At 53.2% G+C, this 18,266-nt stretch overlaps 1 protein-coding gene across 2 annotated transcripts; it reads left to right on the forward strand.

Moving 5' to 3' along the window:
* Window positions 1–1,733: 1,733 nt before the first annotated feature.
* Window positions 1,734–17,477, forward strand: ASTL (astacin like metalloendopeptidase). Of its 2 annotated transcripts, XM_054678614.2 has the most exons (9): window positions 1,734–1,919; window positions 2,598–2,723; window positions 4,883–4,944; window positions 6,237–6,330; window positions 6,755–6,872; window positions 7,576–7,757; window positions 10,144–10,225; window positions 10,311–10,465; window positions 16,026–17,477. In XM_054678614.2, the coding sequence occupies exons 1-9, from the start codon at window positions 1,865–1,867 to the stop codon at window positions 16,445–16,447; spliced, it is 1,296 nt and encodes a 431-aa protein (XP_054534589.1). In that variant the 5' UTR covers window positions 1,734–1,864; the 3' UTR covers window positions 16,448–17,477. The 2 variants fall into 2 exon arrangements, with proteins under 2 accessions (XP_054534589.1, XP_054534588.1); XM_054678613.2 differs by lacking the exon at window positions 1,734–1,919 and having other exon boundaries at window positions 2,175–2,723.
* The last annotated feature ends 789 nt before the right edge of the window (window positions 17,478–18,266 follow it).

Consider the following 18,266-nt stretch of genomic DNA (forward strand, 5'->3'; position numbering starts at 1 on the left):
TTTAGTAGAGATGGGGTTTCACCGTGTTGGCCAGGCTGGTCTCGAACTCCTGACCTCAAGTGATCTGCCTGCCTCGGCCTCCCAAAATGCTGGGATTACAGGCATGAGCCACCGCGCCCGGTCTACTTTATTTTTTTTACTGAACATTCATCTTTTTTTTTGAGATGGAGTCTCACTCTGTCCCCCAGGCTAGAGTGCAGTGGCGCGATTTCGGCTCACTGCAAACTCCACCTCCGGGTTCAAGTGATTCACCTGCCTCAGCCTCCCGAGTAGCTGGGATTACAGGTGCCCGCCACCGTGCCCAGCTAATTTTTGTATTCTTTTAGTAGAGATGGGGTTTCACCATGTTGGCCAGTCTGGTCTTGAATTCCTGACCTCGTGATCCACCTGCCTTGGCCTCCCAAAGTGCTGGGATTATAGGCGTGAGCCACCGCGCCCTCCTGAACACTCATCCTAAGTGGTCAGCCTTGTGCATTTGTTTTTTGATGGGTCCTATTCTTTATTTTACTTATTTTTTCTAGGTTTACTGAGGCATAATTGACAAATAAAAGTAGTATATGTTTAAGTATACAACGTGATGTTTTGACATATGCATACCTTGTGAAATGATGACCACAACAAGCTAACTAGCATATCCATGGTGTATATCCTGACATCTGTCAATACCCTGCCCTGGCAGCAGGGCGTCTGCCTCCATCATGGTCTCCCTGTGATTCTGATTCCTATCTTTGGAGAAGCTCTGGATTCCAGGCACAGTGGGAATGCTGAAAGGTCCTTGTGGACAATAGCTATTCTTCTTGGCTCTGTCGCTTCCCTTCACTGGGTGCAGGTGACTGTGGGGGTGTCCCCAAATGCTGCCCAGCGCTGACATGCTCCACCTCTGGGATTTCAATCCAGGTGGGGCCCTGAGTGACCTGGCTCTGGGGCTCAGGGGTATGGAGGAGGGGGGATATAGGTAAGGAGTTTAAATTTCCAAATCTGTGAAATGGGAATAAATACTGACTGATCATGCCAGCTGCTGTGGGATTAGGGGGTGGACTCCCTGCGAGGCTCTGGGCATCTGGGAGTTCCACCTTTCCCACATGGCAGGCTTTCTAGGGTGCTGCACACTGTTCAGTTTGTGAAATTTCCTGGAGCCCTGTGCTTGTGATAGTGAACTTTTCTATATGTGTACTAAAATAAAAGCTTGTGAAAGTGCAGTGACCTTTTCCTCCTTCCGGAGATACACAGGGGGCGCCCCAGGGTCTCAGGCAGCTTTCCCCATGTCTAAGCACAGGCCGGGGTAGGAAAGGGGGTCTCCCTCACTGGAGGAATAGGTCTATACCTGGGCTGGGGCCTCAGCTAGGCCTGGAGCAACTTTCTGCGATGTTTCTCTGCCCCCTGGAGGCAGGAAGGAACCTCAGAAGAGCCACACTCCCAAGCGGGCCCCTCCTGTCTTTCACCCACTACAGCCAGGAAGGGGACTGGGCTGGGGTGGGAACCACAGGTAGGCATTGGAGGGGCTGCCAGTAGACCTGGTTTGGGTGGGGCTGCCGGTAGAGCTGGTTGGGGCGGGGCTGCAGGTGGAGCTGGTTGGGGCGGGGCTGCAGGTGGAGGTGGTTGGGTCGGGACTGCAGGTGGAGGTGATTGGGGCGGGGCTGCAGGTGGAGGTGGTTGGGGCGGGGCTGCAGGTGGAGGTGGTTGGGGCGGGGCTGCAGGTGGAGGTGGTTGGGGTGCGGCTGCAGGTGGAGGCGGTTGAGGGGAGCAAGGTGGGAGGTGGAGCAGCTGCTATTTAAGAGGGGGTGGTGGTGCCGGTTCTGCAATTAGGTTACTGTGTCTTGCTGGGGCTTAGTCTTGTTTGCTGAAGGGGCAGCAGGGCTCTACCATGGAGGGTGTAGGGGGTCTCTGGCCTTGGGTGCTGGGTCTGCTCTCCTTGCCAGGTAAGCTGGCTGCCTGTTCCTCCTGCTGCTGGCTCCAGCCTGGAGAAAGCTGGGGAGACGCTAGAAGGTTGTGGCTGGAGCCTGCAAGGATTGTAGCTGAGCTCAGTAGCTCAGAGCACAGAGCTCTCCAGGGTTATTCTAGAAGTCAGCTCCTGGGGGCCAAGGGGAGGCCTCCTGAAGGCCCTGGAAGCAGAGGGCCTGCCTGGCAGAAGATAGGTGTTGTGCCCCAGGCCTACTTGTCTTGGGGTGGGGGTAGGCTGTAAGTCCCCACTCCAGCCTGGTCAGGCAGGGAGTCATCCAGGCTGAGCCCATTGTCCAAGAGCCTGGGCTGAGAGAGAGTCATAAGGTGGGGTCTGAGGCTGGCCCTGCCCGTCACGGGCGTCAGAACCCGAGGTCTGTCCTGCCTCCTTCCTTCCTGCCCCTCCTCTACCTCATAGGTGGGGCACGTGCCCTTTTGGTCCCCCTAAGGGAGCTCCTTCCCTGAGGTCATCTAGACCTTGGCACCAGTTGGGGTTAAGCAGGGAGGTTGGGAAGGCTCCTTGGCTTTGTGCTGGAGCCTACTCTTCCTAGGGACTGAGTCTTACAGTCTGATCCCCCACACCCACCCCATGTCCTGCTGTCTGGTCTCACCAGTGGGTGCTCCAGGCATCTGTGTATGCCCCTGTCTGTCTGGACCAGGTGTGATCCTAGGAGCGCCCCTGGCCTCCAGCTGCGCAGGAGCCTGTGGTACCAGCTTCCCAGATGGCCTCACCCCTGAGGGAACCCAGGCCTCCGGGGACAAGGACATTCCTGCAATTAACCAAGGTGAGGGCACTACATCTTCTCATGGCCTGGAGGGGCACGACGTTATGTAGTGTGAAAACCACACCGAACACTCAGAAATGCAGAGCCTGGGAGGAAATGGACCAGCTTACTCTGGGCTCTAAGTGGTTTTAAAGAGATGGAGTGGTGTTGCTATGTTGCCCCGGCTGGTCTTGAACTCCTGGCCTTAAGTGATCTTCCTGCCTCTGCCTCCCGAGCAGCTGGGACTACAGGTGTGAATGGGTGGAAATTCTATGGGCAATTGCTTAAGTCTACTTTTTCTTTTTGTATCTTTCTTAGTGGATTGTTACTTTTATAAGAAAAACTAAGCTCTTAAATGGCCTGGGTGTGGAGCTAAGCGGTTAGTCGTCGTTTGAGATTGTCAGCCACCCCGTGCAGGACTGTCTGCAGGTGTGATTAAGAAGTCTGAAGCTCAGCTGGGCGCAGTGGCTCTTGCCTGTAGTCCCAGCACTTTGGGAGGCTGAGGCGGGCGGATCATGAGGTCAGGAGATCGAGACCATCCTGTCTAACACAGTGAAACCCCGTCCCCACCAAAAATACAAAAATTAGCCGGGCGTGGTGGTGGGCGCCTGTAGACCCAGCTACTCAGGAGGCTGAGGAAGGAGAATGGCATGAACCCGGGAGGCGGAGCTTGCAGTGAGCTGAGATCGCGCCACTGCACTCCAGCCTGGGCGACAGAGCATCTCACAAAAAACAAAAAACAAAAGTCAGGCTCAGGGTCTTGCTGTCTGGGGATGTCAGCTGAGGAATGAGGGTGTATAAATAGCCTGAACAAAGCCAGTCGAAATGGAGACTGGAGTTCAGATGTTGGAGCAATGAGGGCTGAAGCACTCAGGGTTGAAGCAATGGGGCTGAACAGGGGACAACCTTGCCCTAAGGGTGGGTGAGATCCTACCAGATGTGGTAGCCACTGTGTGATCTGCCCCCTTCTTCCTCTGTGAGCTGACTTGGGAGCCCAGCACCAGCTGAGCCTTGAGCCCCAGGCACCATCGCACCCCTGGATCACCGTGAGTGGTCTGCAAGTAACCAGAACCAATGGAGAAAACTCCCAAATGCTGGTGACCCCAACAACTATCCTATCACCTACAGTGAGGCTGTCTCATAAGGGCTGCCCGTGCCTTACCCAGTGCTTTCCTGGGAAGCACCTGCCCATCTCCAGCCACTGTGAATATGGCTAATGCTGCACAGCTGTCTGCCTCCCAAAACTGGCCCTTGGCCAGAAGGAGCTGCCTCAGCCAGAGATGCCTGGGGGCTACTCCCTTGTCTGCCCGAGGTGGCCTACTGTGACTTCTAAGGGACAGGAGTCTGGCTCCTGCCTAAAGGTGGTACAAGTCAGCGGTGTCATTTGTGGTCTGGAGCGCCCATGGGATCTGGCTGAGGCTGTGCCTGGGTTCTTCCCTGCCTTCTCTCCTGCTTCCCTCACTCCCCCTGTGAGTCACTTGTGGGAGACCCGGCTCAGGGAGAGACGAGAAGCAGAGGGACTAAGGGGAGAGGGGCTTGCGAGAGCCAGTATTTGCCTGCCTCTGATGGTGGAACAAATTTGTGAACAAAATTGCCACCTCAAGGGGCCTGAATATAACAGATGGGTGGGGAATAGATGGGGGATGAGGTGGGCGGGAGACCCCAGGGCCTGTTCTGAGGAGTGTGGCTCAGGCTGGAAGAAGCCGCTGCTTCCTGAGAGCAGGGACCCGGGCTTGGGACTGGATTGCATGGGTCACGGGCTGTGTTTGAGCAGGGGAAGGATGCAGTCCAGCCGAGAAGCCTTGCACACTCAGGGACTGTGTGACTTCCCTGAGGCCACGCAGGCTCAGTGCTCAGGGAACCTCTAGCTCCACAGTCAGGAGAGGGACAGACCCCAAGCCTCAGTCTCCTTTGTCTTTGTCCCCCAGCCCCCTCACACCTGCAGACAGTCCGCACAGGGTGGCTGACATTCTCAAACATCAACTAATGACTTAACTAAACACCCAGGCTCGGAGAGCCGATGACCTATACTTTTATCAGGCTATTTAAGAACTTATAAAAGTAACAATCCACTAGGAAAGACACAAGAATAGACTTAAGTAAGTAGGGACTTGCTTGGCCTGTCCCACGAGTCAGTGTTCTGGGGGACATGGGCCAACACGTCCTTCTTCCTTTCCCAGGGCTCATCCCGGAAGAAACCCCAGAGAGCAGCTTCCTCATCGAGGGGGACATCGTCCGGCCGGTGAGTGCACACACTGACGTGTGTGGGTACGGATAAGCCCACAGCTGGCGACAGGCCCTCTGAGCCCACCCTGGATGCCATGGGGCCTGATGTGTGAGGGACATACATAGCTTGGTAGATGCCTCTTTTTGTCAAGGTTGGAGCGACTGTTCTGTTAGGAAATAGGAATAAGCCAGCCTGAATGCTAAGGAAGGCTGGTATCTGAAGTGCTGGCACAGTCAGCCTGAGAGGGCTTCCTGAAGGAGGAGGTTTGAACACTTGACCCAGCTTGGTACCCTGCCCAGGGGAGGTGCTCAGCACTCGGGAGGTGCTCAGATAAAGGAAGAGATGAGCAAGGGTTGGCAGAGTGGCCAGTGGCGGATAAAGGGCCTGGTGGCAGTGGCGACCTAGGGATGGTGGAACAAGGAGTGATGTTGAGCCTGACCATCTTGGCTGTGGTCGAGGGGCCACATCTGAAGGGAGAAGGTTGCTGGGGATTGGGGCGCCTTGCTAACAGAAAAGGGAACACTGTGCCCAGGACGGCAGCCATGTGTTTCAGGCAACTGCGAATGGCAGAAGTCTCCTGAATAGGACAGTGACCCAGGGGAAGGCAAGACTGTCCTGTTGGAGGCCACCACTGACGGCACAGCCTCTGGCTGGGCAGGAGAGCCAGAGGCTGGCCCAAGGCTGCCCGGGAACTCCGGGGGCAGGGCAGACCCTCCGGGTTATGCAGTGAGTGCTCGGGCAGGTGGTGTGCAACCACCCGGAGCAGAATCAAATGCCTGCAGCTGATGGCACAGGCACGCTGGGGTGCTGTGGAGCCTGGGCACCGAAGGGCTCTGGTTGCTGGAGAGCAGAAGTAAGCAGCCAAGGCCAGGGTGCTGCCTCACTTTCACTCCATATGGCTCTGTTCCCATGATCGTCCCACGTTCAGGGAAGCCTGGTGGCTGTTCCCCTCTGGAAGGGGCACTGTCAACATGCTGGGGTGGGGCTGCTGGCCCAAGCCCTTCTGATTCAGGGCACCCTGGGGTGCTGGGCCTCCTAGCCAACATCCTCAGGGACTAGTCTCTTGTTTGCTTGAGATTGAAATTCTTTCATCATAGGCCAAGGGACTGTCTTGTGCATCAAGGTTCATGTAGCTGGCCCCTTGCCTTCCACAGCTCTGTCCCATCTCTAATGGTCCCCCATTCCCATGCACACAGGTCCTGACTCCCACATCTTTGGGGTTCTGGTGCCCTGGGGTGTGGTACCCTTGGGGCACAAAGCTTGGGTGGCCTCTGTCCCCAGGGGTTGAACTGCTGCTCTCTCCTCAGAGTCCCTTCCGACTGCTGTCAGCAACCAGCAACAAGTGGCCCACGGGTGGTGGTGGTGTCGTGGAGGTCCCCTTCCTGCTCTCCAGCAAGTACGGTGAGTGAGCATGGCGGGCTCCCTCCCTGCTTCAGCCCCTTCTTCCTAATGCGGCAGAGGTGTTCCTCTCTTCCCTTTTCCTCTTACACCATCACATCCCTTCCACCTCCCCACCCGAAGAACCTGTCTACAGATGCCCTTCTGTTGCTGAAGGTCTCCTGAGTAGGGAAGGTTAAAATCTGATGGGAAGGTATGTCAAGGGGGGATCTGGTTCCCCTTGAGACCATGCGGTGCAGAGGACAGTGACCTACCCAAGGCCACACAGCCAGGGTCTGTCTGGGGCCCAGCTTCTTCCTGGCACCACTAAGCTGCCCTTTCTTGATGCTATTTTGGGAGAGTGAGTTCAGAGCTCTGCTCCCAGACCCTCAGGTAGAGCTCAAAGACCACCAGGGCTCTGGGGGCTCAGCCAGGTGGTGTCTTCCAGATGAGCCCAGCCGCCAGGTCATCCTGGAGGCTCTTGCGGAGTTTGAACGTTCCACGTGCATCAGGTTTGTCGCCTATCAGGGCCAGAGAGACTTCATTTCCATCATCCCCATGTATGGGTAAGTGCCGGGGCCAGGATGCGTATCTCAGCTCGCTTCTGCGTTCAGCCCGGAATTAACTTGGCCATTGTCTAAAATGTATTCCTGGGCCCATCCTCCAGGGCTCAGTCTCCCTGCCCACCCTGAGGGGTCTGCCCAGTGTGAGCTGGACCTCCAGGGCGGAAGGTGGGAAAGGGATGGGAACGGTGCTAGACCCTCCATTTACAAAGCCCTCCTCTCCCGGGGGACTCCATGAGGTGGTGAGGAGAGGAGGTTTTGCGGGGCAGACAGTGCGTGAGTCACTGAGTCCTGGCAAGTCCCCTAACTTCTGAGCCTCTTCTGTCCCCTCTGGGGTGCGAGTGGTGGCGATACCTGCTTCCTAGCTTGTCAGGGGCCTGAGGCAATTTGTGTGAAAGCCTTGGCTTAGGGCTGACCAGGAGGGTGTGCTCACTTAGTGAGCTGCTTCTGTCCTCTGCGTTCATATATCAGTTTCTGCCGCCTCCCTGCAGCCCAGGCTGGTGATGGGGGTCCGGTATGGCCATTTCACAGAAGTCCAGGCAGTAAAGGGGCCTGGAGAATGGTGAACCTGAGACTAGAGCCCAGAGTGGGGCCTGCCTGTTGGGAGTTTGTCTATCTTGTGTTGTGTGGGGAGGGAGAGACCAGGTCTGTATGTCTGGAGGGATCTGGGCTGGCACTTACCCCGCTTGCTCTCATCACCCTGCAGGTGCTTCTCGAGTGTGGGGCGCAGTGGAGGGATGCAGGTGGTCTCCCTGGCACCCACTTGTCTCCAGAAGGGCCGGGGCATTGTCCTTCATGAGCTCATGCATGTGCTGGGCTTCTGGCACGAGCACACGCGGGCCGACCGGGACCGCTATATCCGTGTCAACTGGAACGAGATCCTCCCAGGTGAGCCAGGCCACACACAGGACAGGCTGGTGCCGGGGAGGGGACAGCACGGCTTGGGCCCAAGTCGCCTGGTCCCCATGGGTGAGGCTATCCATCCTCCCCATCACCTGCCTGCTTCCTGTGGGGAAGGTGGGGGTCTCACTTCTGTCTGGGACCTGGAGGTGGTCCAACTGCTGCTCTGGGCCCCAGGCCTTCCTCCGCCCACCTGTAGTTGTGCCTTAGCTAGGGCGCCACCACCTGCTTTGTCTCGCTTCTCATCCCTGACACTGTCCTCTCCCTGGCGATGGGGCAGGCAGTGCCCATGATACCTGCTTGTTGAGTACTCTAGCAGCGGTCTCAGGTACCAGATACCACCACCATGGACTGGGGCTGTGTGCCAGCTTGGGGAGCTGAGCCAAAGTGGGACCCCAAGGTAGCAGGCTGCACAAGCCAAGTGCTGGGCCACGGGCTGAGGGCAGCACTGTGGGGCTGGGACATGTGCCAGTGGTGCCAGTGAGCAGGCAGAAGGAACACAGACTGTGGCCATGGGAGAGTGGAGGCTGGAGGCAGGTGGGCTGTGGTTCCTGTGCTGGCAGCGGCTGTGTGGCGCCGGGGATCAGATCCTGGTGATGGTGGGGTCTCTCTCATTGTGGGCTTGATGGTCTGGTTCAGGAGGCAGGAAGAGCCCCACGAGGGAGGGGCAGAGGAGGTTTGGGTGGGAGTCTGGCTTAGGGGTTGGAGCAGGAAGGCCTACCACAGGTGGAGGGCGTCCAGCATGAGACCTTTCAGGGCTGTCATGTTAGCCAGGTGAGGCAGCCAGGGAAGCTGCCTGGGCCCAAGGACCTTCCCAGGCCCCAAACACCGCTTTCTCAGTGGCTCTCAGCAAACATGAGTCACAGAGAAAGGGGTGACAGGGCACGTGGGTAGCACCTCACAAAGGGGGAGGGGATGGATATTGAATCAGACCAGGCTGGGGAGGTTGTGAGGGGGGTGACAAGTGACTCTGTACCCTGAAAACAGACTGATCCTTCCCAATGCTCGTGGAACAGTTGTGAAAGTTTACCCTGATAATTTTATGATATACTATGAAATGCCATGAAAACCTGCAACTCTGAAAGTAGACCAATGTAAACATTCTGATCATGATATAAAGTAGAAACCGATACATCAAAACCAAAAGCTTCTCCTATTCAGAAATTGAAAAAAACAACAAAACTTTCTTTCAGCTCTGGAGTTAAAGTACAGCAATTCTAAAAAAAAATCATGAAAGACTATAGAAAAGCCAATGGTTCGCAGCTAGAGCAATGCTCAGAGAAAATGTGTAGACTTACGTATCAGTAAACAGAACAAATTGAGCATGTCAACCCAAGTTAAATGAACGCAGGAGGGAATTTCAAAAGGTAAAAGCAGAAATTGAGTTGGAAAACAGCACTAATAATTATTCCTAATGATAAAACAGGCTAAAACACGGGTTCCCCAGTGGAAAAAATGAGAACATATTTGTTCTCATTTAGGTTAATATGTTCTCATTAGGTTAACATGTACAGAAACTGCCAGGGCAGACACATTAATAACAGTAATTAACTGTTGTGGGGCGGGGAGGTGGGAACTCAGGAAGCAGGGGATGGAATAGACTTTTACTACATCTCAATATTTGACTTTTGAACCAAATGAATATACTACTTATTCAAAAGTATGTTTAATGAATTTTTAAAAAGAAGTAAGAGCTCAAGAGGCAGCTATGTTAGGCAGGTGGTGGGGTATGAAGGTGCTGGAGTGCTCATTTGCTCCATGGAGAGGAAGCTGCTGTGACCGAGGTGGCATGTATGCGTGGCTGGCTGGCTGGATTTGGGAGGATTGGGGGAGCAATCCCTCTGAAGGCCTGGGGGACTTGAGTGAGGGGGAGATGGGCTCCAAATCTGGGGAAGTGTTGTGGCCTGACACAGGAAGAACAGGTGGGCCTGTGACTGGGGACTAGGGCATCACCACTGCAGATGACAGCATGGCAGCTTTTTAAAGCTGGGTCAAGGAATAGACATTTCATCTGGGGTGGGAGGGACATCTGAGACTCTGAGCAGTGTGGGACCCGTGGCAGCTGTGGCTTATGCAGAGACCAGCCCCGTGTAGGGTGAATATGCAAGGAGGAAGGATGGGTGGAGGGAACAGCTAGGAGGTGATGGTTGGCCAGCCATGGGGTCCCTGTGCCTCTACCTCAACTAGTACAGGTTGGGGATCCTCCCAGGGCTGGGAAAGTGGGACTGGTACCAGAAGCAGCATGGTGGCTGTGGGCTCAGCCCCTCAGCTTGGGTGAGTTATGAGCTCCCAGAAGACTCTCCCAGCCATTGCCCGCCCTTTCTTGCCTGCCCTCTTTATATGTCAGTAAGTTGTATTGTTTTTGTATTTTTAGGCTTTGAAATCAACTTCATCAAGTCTCGGAGCAGCAACATGCTGACGCCCTATGACTACTCCTCTGTGATGCACTATGGGAGGTGAGGACCCTGCCTTCTTCTCCCTCTGCTTCCCCCAGCCTCTCCCGTGGTGATCTGGACTCAGGGGTCTCCCGCTGGGTTCCAGGCTCGCCTTCAGCCGGCGTGGGCTGCCCACCATCACACCACTTTGGGCCCCCAGTGTCCACATCGGCCAGCGATGGAACCTGAGTGCCTCGGACATCACCCGGGTCCTCAAACTCTACGGCTGCAGCCCAAGTGGCCCCAGGCCCCGTGGGAGAGGTGAGTGGCGTGGCAGGAAGGTGACTTGAATCTGGAGAAGGCGCCTGTGCTCTAATGGTGTCAGGGAGGGTGACAAGGAGGGAGATGAGGTTGCAGGGGGAGCAGGGTGAGATCACGGGGGCTTGCCACAACAACGCAGAACAAGCACTTGAGGAAAGTTAACACTCACTATGACTCAACTGTAACCAAAGAGGAATAGGGCTCACTTGCTTAGCCTAGATAATAAACATCTACCAAAAACCTAGAACAAAAGTTAAGGGTAAAACATTAAAACTGGGACCAAGACAAGTTTTCCCACCATTGTCCCATCTACTCCACATTGTGTGGCAGTGGAGGTCCTGGGCACCGAGGTAGAGCCAAAGAAACTAAAGGTCCGAGGATTGGAAAGGAAGCAAAAAAATCGTTCATAACAGATGATTACCTGTATTGAAAGCAACAATCTATAAACAAGTTATTAGAGTTAATAAGAATTAGAAAAGGTAAATACAGTTAATATAAAAATCATATTTCTGTACACCCAGTTAGAAAACACAATTGTTAGTAAACATACCATTATAATAGCAATCATAAAGGTCCCAAGGAATAAATCTGACAGCTGTATCAAACATTTGAGGAAAAATGAACCTTTATTAAAATTGTTAAATAATACTTAAATATAGAGAAATCTGTTATTGAAAGGAAGGCAATGTTATAAAAATTCAGTCTTCCCAAATTAATCTATAAATTCCCACTCAAAATAAGTTTGATCTTGACAGAGTGATTTTTTTTTTCTTTTTCTTTTTTTTTTTTTTTTAAAGATGGAGTCTCACTCTGTCACCCAGGCTGGAGTGCAGTGGCACAATCTCGGCTCACTGCAGTCTCTGCCTCCGAGGTTCAAGTGATTCTTGTGCCTCAATCTCCTGAGCAGCTGGGCTTACAGGTGTGTGCCACCACACCCAACTAATTTTTGTATTTTTAGTGGGGACAGGGTTTCACCATGTTGGCCAGGCTGGTCTTGAACTCCTGACCACAAGTGATACGCCTGCCTTGGCCTCCCGATTGACAGGGTGATTATAAAGTTTTTATATGAGAACATGAAAGGTCAATAATAGCCAAGACATCCCTGAAGGAAAAACTAAAAAGACTTGCCCTAGCAGATGTTAGTCATCTAGTTCATGAAACGTCTTTACATAAATGCATAGCACTGGAGCAAGGCTAGACAATTGCCCGCTGGAACAGAATCAAATTTAGAAACAGATTCCATTCAGAAGCAGAGCCCTGATGAAGGGCCATTGATGGTCACTATGGAAGGACAGTTAAGTTACTTAGTTGTCTTAGAGCCATTTAGCATCTATTTAAAAATCCCTAACTCATCATGCGCAAATAACTCTGGATGCATGAAAGACACGTGTAATAAAAACTTTAACACGTTTAGAAAAAAAACATATAGTAAGATCTCTTCATGACCTTGGGATAGGGAAGGATCACTTAAATGAGATACAGCACTAATTGTAAAACTAGAAAGATTCATAAATTCAACTACATTAATTATAACTTTGTCCAAAGGCACCAAAAAGAAAGTGAAAATACAGGTTACAAATAGACTTTTTTTTTTTTTTTTTTTTTTTTTTGAGACAGTTTCACTCTTTTTGCCCAGGCTGGAGTGCAATGGCACGATCTTGGCTCACTGCAACTTCTGCCTCCCGGGTTCAAGTGATTCTCCTGCGTCAGCCTCCCTTGTAGCTGGGATTACAGTCACGCACCACCATGCCCGGCTAATTTTGTATTTTTTGTAGAGATGGGGTTTCACCATGTTGGCTAGGCTGGTCTTGAGCTCCTGACCTCAGGTGATCCCCCTGCCTCAGCTTCCCAAAGTGCTGGGATTACAGGTGTGAGCCACTGTGCCTGGCCCCAATATATTTTTTTGCAACACATAATTTGTATACAAAATAAATAAAGAACTACACATTAATATAAGAACAAACCAGCTGAGTGTGATGGCTCATGCCTGTAATCACAGCACTTTGGGAGGCTGAGGTGGGTGGATCGCTTGAGCTTAGGAGTTCAAGACCAGCCTGGACAACATATAGTAAGACCCTGTCTCTTAAAAAAAATACAAAAATTAGTGGGATAGTGGTGTGCACCTGTGGTCCCACCTACTCAGGGAGGCTGAGGCAGGAGAATCACTTGAACCTGGGAGGCGGAGGTTGCAGTGAGCCAAGATCGTGCCACTGCACTCCAGTCTGGGTAACAGAGCCAGACTCTGTCGCAAAGAAAAAAATCAAATAGAAAAATGGGAAGAGACTTAACAGACATCTCAGAGACCAAATGGGAAACACACCAAAGATGTTCAACCTCAGTAATTGAGGAAATGCAAATGAAGTCTACAATACCATTCTATAGCCACTAAACTAGACACTTTAAAGCCCAATAATACCAAATACTGTTAAGGATATAGAGTGATGAATGGAAATGCTAGACCCTACTGATAGGAATATGAGTGGCTGCAACCACTTTGGAAAACAATTTGACATCCTGGAAGGTTGAAGTGTACATAACCCCTGACCCAGATTCTACTCCTAGGTCATCTTGCATGCAAATGCCCTCTCCCTCCCCTCACTACCTGCTTCTGCCCCCAGCCCCAGGTAATCACTAACCTACTTTGCCTCTCCGGATTTACCTAGACATTTCCCATAGGTAGAATCATAACACATAGCCTCTTGTGTCTGGCTTCTTAATGTTTTCAAGGTTCATCCATGTTGTAGCATGTATCAATAACATCGCTGAATAACATTCCGTTGGATAGATATGCCATACTTAGTCACCAGCTGAGGGACACTTGGGTTTTTACTTTGCAGCTATTATGAATAGAGCTACTATGGTCATTTATGTACAAGATTTTGTGTCAACATGTCATTTCTTTTGGGTATACAGCTAGGAATGGAATTGCTAGGTCCTACAATAACTCCATGTTTAACTGCTAAGATTTTTTTTTTTTTTTTTGAGATGGAGTCTCACTCTGTCACCCAGGCTGGAGTGCAATGATGCAATCTTGCCTCATTACAACCTCCACCTCCAGGGTTCAAGCAATTCTCCTGCCTCAGCCTCCCAAGTAGCTGGGACTACAGGTATGTGCCACCATGCCCGGCTAATTTTTGTATTTTTAGTAGAGATGGGGTTTCACCATGTTGGTCAGGCTGGTCTCGAACTCCTGACCTCGTGATCTACCCGTCTCGGCCTCCCAAAGTGCTGGGATTACAGGTGTGAGCCACTGTGCCTAAGATATTTTCAAGTGGATGCACCATTTTTATTCCCACCAGCGGTATACGAGGGTTCCGATTTCTCCCATCCTTGCTGACACTTGTTATCTATCATTTTGGTCTACATCCTAGTGAGTATGAAGTAGTATCTCATTGTAGTTCTGAGTTGCATTTCCCTAATAACTAATGATGAACATCTTTTAATGTGCTTGTTGGTCATCTGCATCTTTGGAGAATGTTCATATCCTCTGTCTGTTTTTCTTCAATTGGGTTGTCTCTTCTGAGTTGTAAGAGTTCTTTATATATTCTAGACACATGTCCCTCATCAGATGTTGCCCTTAAATATTTCATCACTTCCTATGGTTTTTGTTTTTCCCACTTTTTAATGATGTCCTTTGAACACTAACATCTTAAATTTGGAAGTCCAACTGACCAATTTTGTCACTCCTTTTTGGTGTCTATGACGCCTTTGCCTAACCCAAGGTCATGGAGATTTGCTCCTGTTTCCATGTAAGTCTTAGTTTCAGGTTTTACATTTAGGTATATGACCTATTTGGAGTGAACCCTTGAACAAGGTGTAAGGAAGGGGTTCAACTTCATTATTCATGTAACTAGCCAGTTGTTCCAGCACCATTCTTTCCCCTACACTTTTTTTACTGTACTAAACATCTAAAAAATCCCTAAAGAACAGATGTGGTGAGAAATTTGTGTGTAATTTCTTTTGTTGAGATGGAGTCTTGTGCACCTCAGCCTCCCGAGTAGCTAGGATTAGAGGTGAGCACCACCATGCTGGCTACGTTTTGTATTTTTAGTAGAGACAGGGTTTTACCATGTTGGCCAGGCTGGTCTTGAACTCCCAAACTCTAGTGATCTTGCCTGCCTCAGCCTCCCAAAGTACTGGGATTACAGATATGAGCCACCATGCTTGGCCTTGTATGCAATTTTTCTAGAGGTTTGACTACCATGACTAGGGAATTGGGAGGTGGTGAAAAGGCCTGTGGTCAAGGGGTGGGTCTATCAAGATGGTGAGCATGGGAGTACATTCAGATGCTGGAACCATGACCTGCTGGAGGAGAGGGTTGGATATAGCGGGGAGAAAGGACACCCAGAATGTTTGGAAAAAGGCTGCACATGGTGGGAGCTGAGGCATTTCCTTGGATCTAGTGGGAAGGAAGAAGACAGCAATAGACCCAAGTCTGCAGGAGGATCTTGATGTATGGATGCTGGGGACTCTGTTACACAAGGAGAGGTGAGGCCACCAGAGGTAGGGAGAAGGGGATGGAAACAAAGGAGAAGATGTGCCTCCGCTGACTGGAGAGCAGGAGACACCTGGTAGAGGTGGGGGATGCTAGTGTTCTAGGGCTGGGTCTGGTGGCAGGTGTGACGGCAGGGAAAGGTGGTTGAGGCTACCTCCGAGGGGTGACTGCCATGGGGGCTGTGAAGCCTATGTAGGTGGGAGTGATCTGAAGTGGGGAGGGCTGGTGTAGGATGATGCTGGGTCTGGGGAGTATCTGCAGAGCCGCGCTACCTCAGTGTGCACAGGTGGAGGGGGTACTGTGGAGGGTGGCCCCCAGGAACAGGCTGCAGTGGTGGTAGCTCCTGGTGCTGACCAGGTCTGGAGGGCGGTGTGGGCTGTGAGGCTAACAGGACCTGGTAGAAGAGTCACCAGTTGAAGTGTGGGAGTGAGGATTTGGTCAGGGTCAGCTGAGGGAAGAGGCTCCTGGTGAAGCCCTCGCTGCGTGCGCAGGAGGAACTGGGACGGGAGGCAGTGCTGAGGGGCTGGGGCCAGCCAGAGAACATGGGCTTGAATGAGGAAGAGTGCCCACAAAGAGGTGGGGTACAGTTGTAGTCTGGCATGACAGTGAAGAACAAGGAAGCCCCAACCTACCTCCTGGCACGGTGCAGGGTTTAGATGTGGCCATTAAGTGCAGGAACAGTTCTAGGGGGAGGTCTTGGGTTCGGGGCAAGTGGTAGGTTATGGCCACAGGCAGAACAGCCTGGGTGAAGGGTTCGGAAGGCGGGCGCTTTGGTGCTGGGTCAGGTGACTTAAGTGTCCCAGCAGTCTCGGGTGTGAATGGGGCAGTGGTGGAAGCCTGAGTGGACTGACATTCTGATGGTGACTTCAGGGGCCAGGCAGGGAAGAGATGGGATGGCTTCATTGTCCTGGTCTCTGGTAGTGTGGGAATCTGGGTCTTGGATGCACTAGGCCGTGGCATGGGTGGGCACCACTCCTGTGAGCTGAGCCAGCTCTGGGTCCGCACAGCTGGGCCACATGTCATCCTACAGTTCTGAGGTTCCACCTCCTGTCTTTTCTGTTGCAGGGTCCCATGCCCACAGCACTGGTAGGAGCCCCGCTCCGGCCTCCCTATCTCTGCAGCGGCTTTTGGAGGCACTGTCGGCGGAATCCAGGAGCCCCGACCCCAGTGGTTCCAGTGTGGGAGGCCAGCCCGTTCCTGCAGGGCCTGGGGAGAGCCCACATGGGTGGGAGTCCCCTGCCCTGAAAAAGCTCAGTGCAGAGGCCTCGGCAAGGCAGCCTCAGACCCTGGCTTCCTCCCCAAGATCAAGGCCTGGAGCAGGTGCCCCCGGTGTTGCTCAGGGGCAGTCCTGGCTGGCCGGAGTGTCCACCAAGCCCACAGTCCCATCTTCAGAAGCAGGAATCCAGCCAGTCCCTGTCCAGGGAAGCCCAGCTCTGCCAGGGGGCTGTGTACATAGAAATCATTTCAAGGGGATGTCCGAAGATTAAGCCTGTGGCTTCTGTCCCCAAGTAGGGAGGGCATCCTCTGCCCAGTGGAGCTGGGTCGTCTACCTCTTGGCTCCTTTGGGCCACACCACTGTCTTCCAGCCCCAACCTACCACCCCATCTCAGAGGGCCGGGACTCTTCCCCTGTCTCTCTTCACTGTGTTCCCCTAAGGGCTCCTAGGGCCAGGGGTTCTTCTAGCTCTGCCACAGGGGAAGGCAGGCCTGGCTGTGCCTGCTCTTGACTTTTGCCCAGCCCTGGTGGATGCTGGGAATGGGAGGTGACATTCTCCAGGGACAGGTCCTGGAAGGGGTGGGGAAGAAGTAGGTTCCAGCCCCGCAGAACCCTGGAATCCCTCCTGTGCCTGAGGCCCTGCCCCCCAGCATGGACTAATGGTGTCCCTACCTCTCCCTCAGGGCAGCCCTGTGGCTGGGACCCTGGGAACAGCCTCCCATCCCACCCAACATGCCCAAGTGTGGGGGAATGTTCTACAGCGGTGTAGCCTCCAGCCCTTCTCTCCAGGAGGCTTTGAGAGCCCAACTTACTCCCCTGCAGAGCAGGAAGGTGGTAGGTCAAGTGTGGCCACCACTGGGGAGACGAGAAAGAAGTGGGGCCCCACCAGATTGCACAATGGGAACCTCAGATGGCCCCTGAACAGAGGACTCAGTTGTCTCCACCCCACACCGCTATTCCCTGGAGCTCAGCCAGGCGCAGCCTTGGAAGGAGAAAGGGCTGGGGTTATCTGGCTTGTCCTCCTCCAGGCAAGCCCCCCTCCTCCTCTGCCCCAGCTCCCAGCCTGGCCTCCTCCAGGCAGGCCCTACTCCTCTGCCCCAGCTCCGGCTTTCCCCATGAGGTTTGTCCCAGGCATGAAGAAAGCATCCAGGGTGCCAATGAGTGGGCCTAGGCCAGAGGCCCCTCAGTCCCCAAGGGTACTGTTTTGGTGGCCTTTCAGAGGGTCAAGGAAGACCTGCTTGGGGTAGAAGGGGCAGGAGCCCCACATGTTGGGGGAGGAAATAAAGTGGAGTGTGCTGTGCTGACCTTCCCACCTCCTGTGTGCCTTTAACACCCCTTGCCCTCTGGGGCCCCAGGTGGCTATCCCACCTCCCAGGGAAGACAAAGACTTCAGCGAGTGCTCCAGGGGTCCTGGCCAAGAAGCAGCAGGGCAGGGCTGAAGCTTGGAGTTCCCAAGTTCTGGGGAGAGGTTGCTGTTTGCCAGCCTTCTGGAGGGTCACGTGCTGGGGCCGCACTGAGGACATGGGGATGCACTCAGGGGACACTGTGTCCTCTACCTTCAGTCGGCCTTGGGTTTCAGTCATGAGTCATGAACCCTGAGACTGAACAGTGGCCCAGTCCCAGGCATTAGCACAAGGGAAGGACTGCAGGGAGGTGCTGTTCTTCCTCTTGCTCCTGGCTGGGGGAGTGGGGTCTGCGTGAGTGTAGAGTGGATAGGGGCTCTGGCCATGCCCCAAGGAGTAGGGGACAGCCCCGCTGGGAGGCTTCCAGGCAGAGACCTTGAGGCAGCCCTAGGACAGAGGCAGTACATGCAGTGCCCCATTTATCAAGGACAGTAGAGAGGCTTGCACTCCTCTCGGCCTCTGCTGCTGGGTGGAAGGAGGTGCTGTGCTTCGTACCCAGGGAGGACCCTGGCTCTCGGGCTACCCGTCACCAGCCTCCATTGGGATTTGTCTCTTGGTCTCCGATCTTGTTCTCTTGAAGATGCCACTTGTCTGAGCCTGGTGGCTTAAGGGGAGCGCAGGGACAAGGTTCAGTCCTTTGAGCCCCAGCCTGGGTGGTGGGAGGGGTACAGGGCCCTGGGGTGTAAAC

Source organism: Pan troglodytes, chromosome 12, assembly GCF_028858775.2.
Source record: "Pan troglodytes isolate AG18354 chromosome 12, NHGRI_mPanTro3-v2.0_pri, whole genome shotgun sequence".
NCBI lineage: Eukaryota > Metazoa > Chordata > Mammalia > Primates > Hominidae > Pan > Pan troglodytes.